We start from the raw sequence: 16,395 nt of genomic DNA, 5'->3' as shown, positions 1-16,395 counted from the left end.
TGCCTTGTTTGTTTTGTTTGGTACTTACTTTACGTAGGAGCTGCTGAGCTTGGATCTATAGGCTTGCTTTTAACCAAATCTTGGAAATTTTCAGCCATTGTTTCTTCTCATCAATTTTTGTGCCCTGTTTGTTCTCTCCTTTTCTTCTGAGATGCCAATTATAGTTATGCCAAACATCTTGATATTGTTCCACAGGTCACTGATGTTCTGTTAATTTGGGAGAATTTTTTATCTTTGTTATTCAGATTGCATAATTTTTCTTGACACATTTTTTAACTTAACACTTTCTGGTACCTTCAACCTGCTGTTAAACCCATACAGACATTGTTCTAAAGTCACCTATTTTTTTTTTTTTTCAGCGTCTGCTAAGGTCCCTATTTGTTCACTTACTGTATCCATGCTTTTCTTTCTCTTCAATATATATATAATGTTTATATATAAATATTTATAATATTTACTTATATGTAAAATATGTATCATATAAATATGCTGAGGACATTTTCTGCTAATTTCAATATCTGGCCTATCTCAGGGTAGGTTTTATTGATTGTTTTTTCTTTTGACTATTGGTTGCATTTTTCTTTTCTTTTTTTTTTTGTCTGTTCTTTTTTTGGTTTTTGTCATATACTGAATAGTGTGGGTGGTTGTAGACTTTGAGTTGTATAGTATTCCCTTGGTATATGGCATATCCCTTGGTTTCAGAATCTCAAACTTTGTGTACCAAAATTTGTGCATACGCAAGTCCTTCAGTTAGCTCTGCAGAACCCATGTATATGAAAAGGTGGCTCTCCATATAAGTGGGTTTCATATTCTATGAATACTGTATTTTTGATCTGCATTTGGTTGAAAAAGATCTGCATATCAGTAGACCCATGCAGTTTAAAACTGTGTTGTTCAAGGATCAACTCTATTATCTCTTTCCTAGGAGAAATGAGTGTTTTATTCTTTTAAAAATTGATTATATATAATAACAGCTTTATTAAGATATAATTTGCATGCCTACAATTCAGTGGTTTTTAGTATATTTACAGATAAGTCAACCATCACTATAGTTAACTTTAAAATGTTTCCATCACCTCAAAAACAAAACAAAACAAAACAAAAAAACACCTTGAACTCCTTAGCTCTTCACTTTCCCATCCCTGCGCTGTAAGCAATCTACTTTCTGCCTCTATAGATTTTTTATAATATGTGGTCTTTTGTTACTGGCTTCTTTTACTTAGCATAATGCTTTTAAGGTTTATCTATGTTGGAGCAGATTTCAGTACTTCATTTCTTTTTATGGCCATATAACGTTCTGCCATATGGATATACTACAGTTTTCTTATTCATTTATTGGTTGATGAATGGAGAGCTGATTTTTACTCTGAAAGGTAGTTAACTTAGCTAGATTCAGACTCTGAACTCTCACTCCTGCTAAATAAATACAAATCTCATCTGTTGATATCCTCCTTTTGACGATGAATACCACTGCAATTTCTGCATGTTCTTTTTAAAAATTTTTTATTTTAAAATTGTAGGGTACAATTCAGGGTTAGGTATACAAATATTCATTGTGCAGGTACCCTTGTTGATGTGGTGTGTCCCCCTTCCCCAGTGCATGTTCTTGACTGCTATCTAATGACTTTAAATAGCTGTGTTTATATTTTGCTCGGAATTTAGCATTGTTTTCTGTGTGACCATTAGTCAATACAATCTTCTCCACCATCATTGTGTGCTGAATTCACAGTGACTTGCGTTTCAGTTGACAACAAAGCTTATGAAGACTTCCATAGACTTACCTCCTTCAAATCTCAAAAACAGCTCCCTCTCCTTATTCCAGATAAATACCTTGGGTAAACAGAGAATACTACCAGTGATGTGAAGTCACTTCATCAATGTTAACTTAGAAGCTGAAATCTTAGAAACAGAGATTTTAGAGTTTGAGAAGTCTATTGCGGATGGAATTCAAGTGTCCATTCTTTACTCTTTACCATTATGAAAGTTGTACTTTAAGACTTGTAAATCGTATCACCCCTTATGATTTGGAGCTAAGCCTGGCCAAGGAAGCTATAAAGTTCAACCTTTCCACAGTAGGCTGTTATCTGCCTTCCTAGAGAGGCAGAGAAAAGGAAGTGCAGAAACCATGAATACCCCCTTTGTCTCTCACCTTTGTGACAGTAATAATAATAATAGCCGCAGTAAAATAATCCTGACAATAAAAACATTTCTGTGAAGCTTTATCTCATCTTCGGCCCTGCCAAGTCCTAGTTAGTCCTTGAAGCCTCTCTGTAGCCTTCCGTTAGTTCCATGAAGGAGTAGGAACATGTTTTAGGCAACATTGTATTCCCGTCCTGTAAGCACTGTGCCTCGCACATCCCAGGTGCCCAGTAAGAGTTTGCACAATGGATGTTTGAACAGCTGGGCATATAATCTGATGAGAAGAAAGTTTTGTGGTTCTGACATTCTGTATGACTGTTCTGAATCTATTACTCACTTGCTTTCTTTCACTGATTTATTTATGAACCTCCACTTGGGAGAACAATAGGTAATATCTTAGTTGAATTTTTAATATTTTCAAAACTAAGTCCAACTCCCAAATAAAAGTTTTCAGTAATTGAACACAATTTCTATGTTGTCATTTTAACCTCATTCTGCACAAAAGAATGAGGAGGAAACCAGAAAATTAACACTGCTCTTCTTTTTCATTCATGTATTAAAAGATTGCTCATACCATAAACAGTTATAGTTATCATAGGACCTAGAAATTCTTCATGATTTAGAGCAGAATAAAAAGTATCACAAATTGCTGGTGTCGCTGGGGATGTAATTTGAGTAGCGTCAGAGAAAAATATTTTGAAATAAAAATAAGAAGCTTTGCTAATGCATTGCGTTTTTTTGTTTTGTTTTTGTTTTCGTTTTTGAGTCAGAATCTCATTCTGTTGTACAGGCTGTAGTGCAGTGGCATGCTTATACACATCACAGCCTCGACCTGCTGGGTTCAGGCGATCCTTCCACCCCAGCCTTCCAAGTAGCTGGAACTACAGGTGTACACTACCACACCCGGCTAATTTTTTGATTTATTATAGAGACGAGGTCTCGCCAAGTTGCCCAGGCTGGTCTTGAGCTCCGGGGCTCAGGCAATCCTCTTGCCTCCACCTCCCAAAGTGCTGGGATTACAGGTATGAGCCACTGCACCCAGAAATGCATTGTTTTGATTGTTTTTCTTTTTAAAATGCAGATTATGTGACTTCTCTGGGGAGGCTTGTGGCTTCTCGGTATGCTGATGGCCTATTTCCACAGATCTACAGAGCGGAAGATGGCAGAGTATACAATGTAAGTCAGAGTCCCCTTGATGCACAGATCTGATGACTTGGTGCTGAGGTCACATCAGGGAGTGCACTGTGGGGAAAGGCTTGTGTTGCTTTGCAGTGATGCAGCTGAGCCAACGCTTTATCAAGGTGGGCGTTTTCTTTTGACAGTGGTGGAGTGATGAAAGTCATGGCTAAGGAGCTGGGGACGCAGCTTGACCTGTTAGAGATTAGTGCAGAAAGCTCTTGACCAGAGATGAAAACCTTTGCGTATCAACAATTTGTTTTGCCTTGAGAATAAGGGGGAAATCAATATGACAGAGATTAGAGAAGGAAAGCCAAGAGCAAGCTGCTACTATATGGCAAAAGCACTGAGAATAGGCGACAGGATCTGCAGGTAGAAGAGAGAGAGCAAGCTGCGTCTCTGAGTGGAGTCCTTTGTTCCCAGCAATACAGCACCTGATTTCTGTGCTCCCACTTGTCAGCCTCTGTGCAACCCTTGGTCCACCACATGGAGCTCACAGTCTGTTGGAGACATATGTCCCACCACTTCTGTTTATTATTATTGTTTTCAAGCTACATCCATGAACTACTGGGACTGTTATTTCCTAATGTTTACAAAGTTTAAATTAATTTCTTGTTTTTAAGCGGGATTTATCGAGAGGACAGAAAAGCTTCCACAGTGGGAGGGGACCCGAGGAGGTTGCCCAGTTTAAATCACTTTTTTTTTGTTTTTTGAGCTGGAGTCTCACGCCGACACCCAGGCCGGATGGAGTGCAGTGGCACACTCGGCCACCCCAGCGTTGACCCACTGGGCTCTGGCGATTCTTCAGCCTCAGCCTTCCAAGTAGCTGGAAGCATAAGCATGCACCCCGCCACGCCCAGCTAAGTTTTTGATTTATTGTAGAGATGAGGTCTTGCCAAGTTGCCCAAGCTGTTCTCAAACCCGTGGGCTCAGGCAATCCTCTCACCTCGGCCTCCTATTGTGTTGGGATTATAGGCTGAGCCACCAAGCCCTGTCTTAAATTACTTTTTAAACTAAGCCTCATCCTAAGCAATAATATCCATGGCACATTGAGCTTGGTGTACTAAGTATGTATTTTTTTATCTGAACCATATTAAAATTGATACAGAACTCTTTAAATGTCTGCCCCTTTACCATCTAAGCCCACTTCCACATGCCCTGTGGTCTGGTTTATGTATAGCAGGAGCTGTGAACTCCAGCAAGGGAGTTAGGAATTCTGCCTTAAAGGGCCATTAGGAATCACAGAGAAGTGATGCTGGGGCTTGTGGAATGTGCTTGAGAGACACGTGGAAGGGGAAAGGAGCGTTTAAGGAGCCAAGACACAGAAATGTGGGATTCAGTATGTGTTCTGAAAGCACATTTTCCTTAACCATTGAGGCATCTGGGGTATTCTGGAGGTTTTAAATTTTGTTTGTTTTTTGAGTACCAGATCTTCTTTGAAACTTGATTTGTCACTGAGTTGGGCACATTTTCTCATTTCATTTCTGTCTTCTACCTCCCTGTGCCCTGAAAGGCCTTGCACACTTTTGCCTAATCTGTGCAGAGAATGGTTTATTCATGCATGCAAGAAATTGTCCTCAAGTCTCTGTCACCTCCTGGGGGCAGCTCCTAAGGGTGTAAGTGGCAGCGATGGTTGATCAGGGACAGGGAGCTTAGGCTAAGAGGACAAAATTCATGAGCAGAAGGATGAGTAGCTGGGATGGCATTCCTTGCAGGAAGCCAGGCAGATGTGCTGGCATGTTCAGAGGCATTTTCAGAAATATTTTTGGCATGTTGTTCTTAGGAAACTTTTTAGGGAGACATATTTTTTCATCTACCTTTGATGATCTTTTTCTTCTACCTAATTACCTAAAAGTGCCCCCGGGCAGGCATTTTCTGAGAAAGGTAATCTGTAACTATAAAGATAAAACACAATCTGGGAACCTTTTTTTTTTTTTTTTTTTTTAAGAGGACTGCATTTTGAATAGATCACATCATCATCTTTTCTACTGTGGGAAATCATCCAAGCGTCTTTCAGTTGAAAGATAGGAACACTGTCTCCTGGATTCTGCTGGGTTTAGAAGATCACTTGCAACGTTGTTATTAGTGCACAGTTCTTGATGGCAGCAGTGTGGTTCAGATGACTTATTTTGGTGCTGTTTTATTGTTTTTTGTCTTTTATTTTAAATTTTCATCAAGCTGACAGCTAAATCAGAACTGATCTATCAGTTTGTGGAACACTTAACACAAGCTGTGGAGAGCTACAAGCAGCGGATGGACTGGCTCACCAGCAAAAGCAGGCAGATTTTTGGTGTCATCTTGGAACAGTGTGTCACCATAGTGCTGGATTTTGGCGGCATACTGGAGGGGGAGCTTGATCTGTGCCGAGATGCTCTAATAATGGTCCTCCAGGAGCAGGTGGCTCATATAACCAAGTTCAATATCATACGGTGAGTTCCCATAGGAAGAGAGACTTGCAGTGAAACTTCATAGTAATTTGTACCTATTTGGAGTTAAGTAGCATAGCTAACATAGCTAGCTCTGTGGTGAGGGAGAGGTGTTATCTTATTTCCTAGAGTATACAGTTTCAGCAGAACATCCACAATGAATAAATCTTAGGAAAATTTTATCGGCTTTGCACAGGGCATCTTAGCTTTCACATGAAAAGAGATTTAGGAACATACTTCAATGCATGGGAAGGTTAGAAATATTTGAATATGAATTATGTCGAGTATATATTTAAGGCCATAAATCTCTTCACTCATATTAGATTTTAGCTTGGGTAATGAATTCAAAGGTCATAGATTTCACTGTTTCTCCAGACTGAGTTGACAACTCAAGCTGACCTCCTCTGTAAGTTGACCCCTTCAACCAGAACAACAGGTGGCTGGTTTTACAGAATTTCCCGTATTCAGAGTTTTCACAATCAATTATTTATGGATTCTTGGATTCAAGAAAATTTGGACCTCAGTCCTAACTTCTCATCTGGAACAGTGGTTGCACCTCCCTGACAAGAAACATCTGGATAATGCAGGGATGGGAGGCCTACTTGAGTTTTTCTTTTTTAAATAAAATATTTTCTGCTAAATAGAGAATATCTTTGGGGATGATGCCTAATTCTGTTCTTTCCCAGATTCCTCTTTCTGACACAGATATATTGTTAAAGAAATTAAGTGCTTGAGTCTGCAAAGCTTTTGCTTTCCTAGAAATGTTTGCTATAACATATATGCCACCCAGCCAAATTCTCTACCCAGGGAAGCCACACAGGGCCACAGTGTGAGCCAGATCTGCCTCTGGAGGTGGACTATGGGGGGCAATCAGGCCAATTTATTTGCAGTTATAAACACAGAGACAAATTCAAATGGCTCTTCTTTTGTGGATTTGGAGGTTTCCATCAGTCATTTCCAAGCTCAGATTAAATGGTTTAACCATATTGTCTCAGGTTTTAAACCACTAATGCTCTACTGAACTCAAAACAATATGATTTTTGCTCCCTAAAAAGGTAACTGATGGAAATCTTTCAGAACAATGAAAACAATGCTGTCAAAGAATTAGAAATAAAATTTTTGAGTAATAAAATTGCTGGAGATTTGCAAATCTTAATACTACAAATTCTTATAAATTTGCTATTAATGAAAGATAGTTACATATAACTGTCTATTTATGAAAATAACTTCTCTCATATTCTTTGAAGCACTTTAAATACTTACGTATAAGGTTTTTCTCATGTAAACATTGTTTTTTCTAGTCAGTACAGCTTATGGAAGGTCATGGTACTTTGGGAACCCGCCTTAAACAGCTTGCCCATTTTATCAGTAGCTTGAGGGCTGAGATCTCTTCTTTCTCAGCTCTGGAAATGGATGTTAGGTGGTTTGATGCTCATGGCGATGAGGCCCAGTAGCAGGGTTCAGTGACAACTCTATGTGTGTCCTTTCAGGGTTTCTCAAGAGCCTGTGAAATGGCAGGAAAATGCTACTCGTGTGACCAAACAATCCATAACCACTGCCATCAGCTGGGTTGAGGAACTGACTTTTGAACCCACTGTAAGCGAAGTTAGCCGTCTTGAAGCTCTGCTGGAAGCTGGGAAAGACCCAACTGTAAGTGTGTGATCGTGACTGGCCCTGGGTCACAAAGGTGGCTTCAAGCTTAGCTCTTCACACTCAGTGTCTTCACACTTCCCTTCAGCTGATCTCGGGCCCTTCTCCACAGCATCCCACAGAAATCCCATCTTGATGTTAAAAACTCTGTGAGTCGTAATCCAGTTCACCTCTGAATTTGGAACCAATTGAGAAATAGGGTACAGGCCCCAGATGGGGATCAAAATAGCGACTTTGGTGACTTCAGAGCTGGATCAACCAAAGTAAGACTCAGAATACCTGTCCCTTGAGCCTGGCTAGGCTCCATCTATGGGGTGATCGAGGCCTCAGGGAAGACACTCATTTAGCCAGTGCCAGGAAGGCCAAGTGCTACTCACATCCACTGAGTATCGGGAAAGAACAGGGAGTGAGGTCATAGTTGTGCATCTCTGATGTGTTCATTCCACTCTTGCCCTCCTGCCAGTTAGAGTAGTCATTCCATCTCTTATGGAGAGGAGAGACAGGTTAGAAGACTCCTCATAGAACCCTGAGGGTGAGAGAATAAGGTTGCCTCAGCATCCATGCTCTGAATCTTTCCTAGTTCTTTGCACTTTCCAAGGTGAAGTATATCCAAGCTGATGAGTCCATCCATTTTGGGATGCTATCATGCTGAGATATGCATTTTGATAGAGACTTTTTGGAGATAAAGCTTTACCTGGGAAAAGTGATTGAATGGTGGTGTTTTATGTCTCTTTCAGCGACTGGATCTGTGTCTCTGTGAGTGACCCTAGTGATGGGACTGTTAGGGGCTGTGGCAAGCTAGTGGGAACGAACTCTGGGTATGGATGAGGTCCTTCGGCCAGACTCAACTCCCGGGGTGAGGGCAGGTCTACTTGCCTTGGGAATGCAGATTCTTAATACTTGCTTCCTCCACTCTGAAAGTTTGGGGTTTCTGTAGGGTTCAAGGTTTACCCAGCTGCATTCAGAACTGCTTTCTTAGAGAAAGAGGCCAAATGCTGGCACCTTGAAAGATAGCTCCTAATGTTACTGGCCTGTATCAATCCAGAGGGTGAGGGCTTGAAATTGGAAACACATTGTTTTTCCTCCTGAAGCCTAAGGAACAAATGTTTTCCATTAAGGAAGAACCAGATACAAACTGCTTTGTTCTTTGGCCTTTTAAGTTTGTTTCAACATCTGTAACATTTCATGTGTTTGGACACCTTAATGAGCAGCCAAGAAATGAAACATTTCACAGGCTGTTGGGCATGTGTGCATGTGTGTGTGTTCATGGTTGCTCTTTTTGTCTGCGAACTTGGCAATTGTGGTCCTAGCTGACCCTGGCCACCTGATGTGACTGCAAGATCTCTCTGTGACTTTGCTTTTCTGTTTCAGTTCCGTCTGACTTGTGCCTCTCCTTTTTCTGAAGTTCATTGCCAGCCCAGGAAATAAGGAACAATTCAGTGAGTTTTAGGTGTCCTATGGAAGAGAACCAAGAAAGATGCTCCCAGACACTGGTCATCAAATGTAACCTGAACGCTCTTTCTTTTAGTAAAATGGTATTTTTTAGTGGATTTTGTAATCAGTATATAATTATATATTTAAATTTTATCTTATATACATAAGATCACAGCCAAGGAGGTTAACCACAGTTTCAAGTTTTATCACCAGTTACTTTTGCTATTTTATCACATTGAAAAATATTCCCTCTTACTAATTACCTCAAACAGTGACCTATAAATTTGTTTAGACAATAATAATTAAGGGTCTCTTCTCTTGTCAGAATAATTTTAAAAATTAAATGCGTATTGAAGATACTACTGAAGAAACTTTTGGTGATAGCCTCTGCCTTGAAAATCTATAGGGATTTTTCTAATTCATTTTCAAATCACCTCACAACCTCTCTGCTCAAAGAAACCACATCTTTGAAGTCATTTGTGTGAACACTTTACAAGTCAAAAACTGATTACAAGACCCTACTGCCATCATCACTAATTTTAACAAGTCCCCTAAATATATTCTCTCAGTTTTCTTAATTATAAGATGTCAATAATATGGACACACTTTTAATATAACAGAATATTTCATGACATCAGTTTCCCATCAAAAGTCATTTAATGATTATATTGGCTATTTCCATTAACTGGCAGGTGGCTCTGCCACTAACAGCTCCCAAGGTTTCCATTGCATCATTTTTCTCGCCAGACTTAGTTCATTTTCAGCCTGAAGAATCCCCTCTTCTATTTGGCCACCCTGAAGTTGGTCTTCTAATTTCTTAACATCTGGTTCTGCTTTAACCATAGCCAGCTTCTCATTTGTAGTCTGTTCTGTATACTTTCTATAGGCGGCATTTTTAGGGGTTTGCTCAAGAACATCAAGAATTGTTGTGTACAATATTCTTAGCCTCTCGAGTGGAGTGTCACACACAGCCAATCCCACGAGGCCAGTGGTCTTCTTCAGAACCCCCAACACAATAGCACCGACAAGCCGAGGACATGCAGCCCTCTCCTGAATGCTCTTGAGAAGAGCCTGTATAGTGCAGCACATGCAAAGCACACCCAGACTGCTTTGTCCCTCCACCTATAGTCTCTGTCCAGGGGTGTTCCCAAGGAACATTCTAGTAAATGCAACTGCCTCGTATATTAAAATACCATACCCTATGTTTTATGAGACCTAAAAAAAGAAGAAAGCATGTGTGTGTGTGTGTGTGTGTGTGTGTGTGTGTGTGTGTGCGCGCAAGTGTGTGTTGGGGAGTGTGAATGGATTCCCATAAGGCCTGGTCCTCTGCTCTGTGTCCCTCATATTCACACCAGTGAGTTCCAGATTCATCCAGATAGCTACAGTTGATATGAAGAGAAGAGATTGAAGACTTAAGACATTTTTAACAGTAAATATAACATCCAGACTTTTCCTACTGATGATAATCTGCTTTGGGTAAGCATCTCCCTCCATGAGTGGGTCTTGAGAAAAACCCAGAAAGTGGGTATTGTCTCGTGTCCAAAAGTTAACACACAAGTCCAGTTTTTGCATCAGGTCCTTATGAGAAAGGGTTGAGTGATATGCTTAGTTATGGTGAAGGAGGACGCCCAGAGGCTGCTGGCCTCCTCCCGTGCCAGGCTTTGTAACCAAGGTGTGCCAGGAAGACTGAACAGCGAGAGATGCCAGAGGTGAGTCTTTGAGTCTAAGGGGAACCCGGGCAGGGTGTGGGATCTGTTTAAATCCTGGCTGTACTTGAAGATCACTATGGATGGAAGTGTTGCTATCATATCCTCTGAAACAGAACCTGGTTCATGGGAAGGGCAGCATGTGGGTACTGAGGAAGTGTCTGTGGTTGAGAAGTGTTGGCTTTCTAGAGCCCAGGTGTGTTGACCAGCACAAGATCTCTGCTCTTCAGTAGCTCTGGTCCAGGACATATGTCTTTTGGAGGTTATTAGCTCCCCGGGTCTTACTAGGAGGGGTGGTGTGGTTCTAAGCTGCCTAAGAAGGCTCACAGCAGAACTTTGCTTGCCTTCCAGAACATGGCCACCTGCCAAAGACACCTGTATTTCTGTTTTTGTTCTCTAGACCTCTTTTCCATCCACCTGTAGGCATATATCTCTTTAGTTTTTGTTTCTTTTAATCATATTCACTGGGATGTCAAGTGAGTGAATTAAAGACAGACACACATGATTCCATACGGAGCCTGACTGTTAGCTGGGGTCCTGACCACATCAACCCATGAACCTGGCAGTTCATTTATTTCTTTATAGTGATTCAGACGGGCACCAAATCTTCATTTTTGCATTTCTGATGCTTAACAAGGGGTCTATTAATGTTTGCTGAACACCGAAGGAATGGAAAGGAAATAATGTTGCCATTCTTGAGTTTGGGGGCTAGATGTGGGCCCAAGAGATTCCTCTCCCCAACCCATGGCACAGATTTTAATTTTTTTGAATTGAAGGGAGGTGGTCTGGGTGAGACCAGGCAGGTGAGTTTGCTGAGCCTTGTAGGACTATAGTGGGGATGCTGGGTGGGGACTGGGACTCTGAAGCCTGGGTGACCAGGATGTCTGTGTCAAGGATCTTAGGAGGGATCTGAGACATGAAGTAGTGGGGAATGGTCACCACAATAGAGGGAATAAGAAGATCAAGTGGGCCAAACCAGGAGAGGGCTGCCACAGGTACAGGGGATTTGGAGGTTACATCCAAGGTCCTGAGTTGGCCAAAAACGCTGGAGTTCAAAGTTGCATGAAGAACAAGACACTATTTTGCTAGATCTCTCACTGCTGTTCTGGCTGACTTTCTACTCCTTGAAGAGTGGAGATTTTTATACCTAGAGGCCTTGGGGAGAACACAGGTTCGAGAGCCAGAGCAGAGGGAAATCAGTAGGAGGAGGCATTCCCAGTCTCTGTTTCTTTTTCTCCTCAAAGCTGCAGCCAGGAAGATGTCAAGGACTCCTTGGTGGGGGAGAATGCAGGTTACCACATGAAGCTGCAGAATGAATGGCCCAGATAAGATCAGACATTTCAAACATGAAGGGCCCATATTACTTTGTGCACTATGAAGTGGCAAGAGCTTTTGACTCTCAAGAAGCTGAATGGAACCTGTGTGTCTTTTTTTTTTCTTTTTAAATCAAATCTAGTGTCAATCAGCCCGTAGGGAAACGCTGGCGAATGAGAAGGCTACTCCTGGTCTGGGTGTGGCTACTCATCCTCAAGACTGGCCCTTGCCCTCAAAGAGTCAGATACTTGCTAAGGATGTGGATTCTCATGGGGATAACTCTCTTAAGCCATACAATCTCCTGTGCCCCACTTTTACTCAGTGGAGTTGATGCCAGGGGGTAGGAGTCTGAACCCTTGGGTGATGAGAGAGCCGTGGAGGTGAAAACAGTATCTGTCTGTGGCCACCTTCTTCGTGCCATGATCTTGCTTTCCCAGCTTGCGGACTCACATTCATCTCTGGGACTCAAATCCATCTCATGGCAGTGGACAGCAAGGGTGGAAACTCATGGGGTCAGGCAGCCTAGGCTTTCTAGCTCCAAGATCAAATCAATTATCCTTTCCAAGTCTCAGTTTCTTCTTCTGTAAACTGGGCATGATAACAATAATTCATACTCCACAGGACTGTTGTGAGTATGGGATGGAATAATTCCTTTCAGCTTATCATCTCAAAGAGCCACTAACCCTAAAGCTGCTCTACTTTAAGAGGCATTTTGCCAATTTAGAAGAAGATGGGAACAGGTAGCATATTTACCATCTTCTCTGTTTTTCTAAATGTCATTATGTAAACAGAAAGGCAGTGTGCAGGAGGTGGGGGGATAGGTGGTCTCAATGTAAAGCTTGTACCAGGCAATCTGTAACACAGATAACTGAGAGGTGACTGAAAACATTTGCAATTAAGAAGCCGAGTAGTGAACTTAATGAATAGTGAATAATTCCATAGCCTTAGTAAAGGAAAGGAAATCCTGACTCACTTTTGGTTATAGCAATTTCTAGTTTGATGAAATCTCAAGGGAAAAACATTTCTTCACATGGATTCCAGGTCCTTGGGTTATTGCCAGAGCAAAGGAGTTGAGATTACATGATGTGTCACAGCGAAGGAGGTGTGTCAGGCACTGCTGACAGATCACCTGGAGATGAATGTCCTCACCTCCCCATTGAGCTAACAAGACCTAGAAAATACACTGTGTCTGCTCCACTGTCTTGGACCATGTGTCATTTTAGATCTTTGTGACAGGATAAGCTTGTCCCCATGCTAAACCTGGGTACTGATGCATCTGGGAAATTCTAACAAGTAACAGTGCAGCTAAGTGGAACCTTTTAAATATGTCTTACACAAGGTCATATACAACACCGGGAAAGGAATGGAATAGAACACATTTGCTGGAAGAACAATGTTAGTTGCCTAATAAGCCTAATAAGTTGCCTAATAAGTAATCTGGAAAACATTGTTTCTTCCTTCTTTCCATGTTTCTTCCACCTTCCAGGTTACTGACTGAAATAAATTTACAGCATTCCTCAGTCTCACCTCCCAACTAAATCCTGACTTGTGCCCCATGTATTTATAGTAAATATAGTTAAAAAAATAAAACCAGAGAGTTGATGTTGAAAGGTCTGAGACAGAGAGACCTGAGGAGGGGGCAGAAGGGGTGTTGCTGAGTAGCCTGTCTCAGCTCTCCCTCTGGTCTTCTAATTCAAGCCTGGGTCCTCACCCCCACCCCCATCTTCCTTCTTAGGCACACAGCCTGCCCTGTCTGCTGCAGGCAAAACACCCTAATCAACTGGGAACCAACTATGAGGCCACCCTCTTCTCAGCCAGGTGAATTTAAAGCCCAGGTTTGACATTGAGGTAGAGTCATTTATTGACTATCTTCAGTTCATGGGGGTTTGGCATCAGAACAAGAAGAGGGTCATGAATCCTAAAGGGATAATGACATCTATTTATTCACTAAAACACATTTGCTGGGGTTTCTTCCCCAGTCATCTGTGGACACAATATATCAGGACATTTTTAGGGGCAGGCTAAGAGGATATGTATTCCTGGCTCTCCTTGTTCTTATTGCTTTCTGAGATTTATATAAATACACACACATAAGTGAAAGTCATTTTGCTTAAACTCACTCATGAAGAATAAACCGCATTCTCCCTCTTTTTACAAGTGAAAAACTGAAGTCAGAGCATTCACCCGAGGTTACAGAGCTCATTCGTGGCAGGGGAGATAAACACCCCAGAAACACAATACTAGGAAAGAACAAGAGTGGTGGGGTTGAGGTAAGGGTGGGAGTGACAGTTGCCACAGGGGCCCTCTTGGGTGAGTTTTCTAGCTTTCTAAATTCAGCAAGAAGCACTTCTTTGGGATCGTTTGCTACCTGGGTGAGGTGTGCATCTCCCAGAATCACTGGTTTGAGATTGTGTGTTTGTGTGTGCGTGTGTGTGTGTGTGTGCGTGCGCTCGTGAGGGATTGCTCGTTTTCCCATTCTTATGTTCTGGTATGGCAGAGAAAGGCAAGGTCCAGTAGGGAGAAATGGTCATGGGCTAGGTCCTGGCTGTGTAGGACTTGGTCCCTGACCATTTCTCCAGGATGTGAGTCTCTGACGAGATGAGGCCAGAGGATAAACCAACTGGTCATGTGTCTTCCTTTCCACATTCTGCCACAGACTAAGGAGATGTGAGTTTGCATTGTAGAATTCTGGTACCATCATGGGAAATAGCTAAAAAGCTTCCTGTTTACAGTGGCTGTGCCAATATCTCTTTCATTTCTTGACTTGAAAATAGCCTCTCCTAACCTGTGTATTGTATCCGTGAGCTCAGGGGAAACTGTTTGCCATATCTGCCAACTATATTCTTCTCATGCAATACTCAAGACTGTAGCCACTGCCAACAGAGTTTTCAGCACCAGATCTTCAATATCTCACTTCTTGACTTTGACCCTGATATCCTTCCAAAACACTGAGCAGTACTGCTCTTCTTGCTGCTTTCCCTGTACCTTCTTCTTTTTGTTTTTCAAGAGATAGTTTTATAGAAAGTGCGTTGCCAATGGGTCCAGCACAAGGCTAGGGCATGACAGGAAGATCAATCATTCTTATCACTGTTTTGCAGATTGAATCCATTTACTACTTTGTGGTGGGGGATATTCCTGAAGAATCCAAGGAGATTCTCCTCCAGAGGGCTATGGAGATCCCATATCCAGTCTACACAGTGTCCTTCAATGCCAGAGGAGAAGGCACTATAACTTTTCTAAAGCACCTGAGTGCCAAGACCCACAGCAGGTAGGCAGAAAATGTGCTCTTGAGTGACAGCAAGTGGGCTGCCTGCTTACACAGGATCAGCAGGAAGTCTTGGATTCTTTGTGTCTTCTTAACCGATCTATTGTGTTTGTACCCTCTTTCCAGCGTAGTCTTTAGTCTCTATGCACCTTTTCTTTTCAATCCTATATTCATCATGCCTTTTTATTTTCTGTAATTCTGATTTCTTGATATCTTGGGGCCTTGCTGGTCCAGGCTAGCCAATTCCTAGAGTCAGTAAGTGACTCAATGGGATGCACAATCATATGCAAACCAACCAATCCAGGTTGTCACACTCAGGACCGCTGTCCTCTACCCTAATCACCCAGGGCCAGGTACCAGACAACTTGGGACAGCTCCTACTCCAGAGCTCACTGAAATTATTCAAATTAGCCAATTCTAAGCCTCCTTACCTTCCCTTGCCTGTTCCTTCCCTTGGAAATCACAATACTTATTCTCATCCACCTTTTTATCTCATTCCCTCTGCTTCCTGGTTGGCCCTGATGCTTCCCTGTGTAACCCTGCATGGCTTGGCATGCTCCTCCTCTTGGAACTATACTAGGCTGCTGGGGCCGCCATAATAAATTACCACAGGCTAGGTGGCTTAAACCATAGGCATTTATTTCTTACACTTCTAGAGACTGGGAAGTATAAGATCAAGGTCAGTATGGTTTTGCTGAGGGCCTTTCCTGCCTTGTAGGCAGCTGTCTCTTCATAGTGTCCTCACATGGTGGTGGGGGGGAGAGATTGGGCTCTCTGGTGTTTCTTCCTCTTTTCATAGAGTCACTAATCCTCTTCGAGTAGGGCTTTACCCTTATGACCTCTTTTAATTTATCTCCTTATAGGCTCTGACTCCAAATACAGTCACACAGGGAATTAATACTTCAACATATGAATTGTTTTGGGGAAAGTGAGAAGGATACAATTCAGCCCATAGCAGGAACTGTAACAAACTATTTTTTCAATGGCAATAATCTTCTGATCTTTCGGTACCTGAATAATAATAATAAAGCCTACATTTTAAAACCTATGCCCCTCCCTTGGTCTGTGTGTATGTGCAAGTTTAAATACCTTGTGGAGAAAGACCAGCTACTTCTGTGGTTACAAGAATAATTTCAAAGTCCCTTCCTAAGTTAGCCTGTCTGAAATGGGTATTATGTCCTCACAGAGCACTCGTTTGTTTTTTTGTTTTGTTTTTTTTTGTTGCTGTTGTTTTGAGTTGGAGTCTCACTCTGTCGCCCAGACTGGAGTGCAGTGGCCACTCCCG

The 16,395-nt window shown here is 41.9% G+C and overlaps 1 protein-coding gene and 1 pseudogene across 1 annotated transcript in view; one reads left to right on the top strand and one right to left on the bottom strand.

The window, feature by feature from the left end:
- Nucleotides 1-1,342: 1,342 nt before the first annotated feature.
- VWA3B (von Willebrand factor A domain containing 3B) overlaps nucleotides 1,343-16,395 on the top strand; it is a 195,941-nt gene continuing 180,888 nt past the window's right edge. Inside the window, 5 exon segments of the mRNA XM_021716551.1 lie at nucleotides 1,343-1,373; nucleotides 3,221-3,315; nucleotides 5,494-5,744; nucleotides 7,232-7,391; nucleotides 14,944-15,113. Coding sequence (XP_021572226.1) covers nucleotides 1,343-1,373; nucleotides 3,221-3,315; nucleotides 5,494-5,744; nucleotides 7,232-7,391; nucleotides 14,944-15,113 — 707 coding nt within the window.
- Nucleotides 9,489-9,914, bottom strand: LOC103268476 (annotated as a pseudogene).

This window comes from Carlito syrichta, unplaced genomic scaffold, assembly GCF_000164805.1.
Source record: "Carlito syrichta isolate Samal-C Ts95f unplaced genomic scaffold, Tarsius_syrichta-2.0.1 Scaffold308837, whole genome shotgun sequence".
NCBI lineage: Eukaryota > Metazoa > Chordata > Mammalia > Primates > Tarsiidae > Carlito > Carlito syrichta.
The sequence above is the reverse complement of the archived record's forward strand: the minus strand, read 5'-3'. Positions and strand labels throughout refer to the sequence as shown.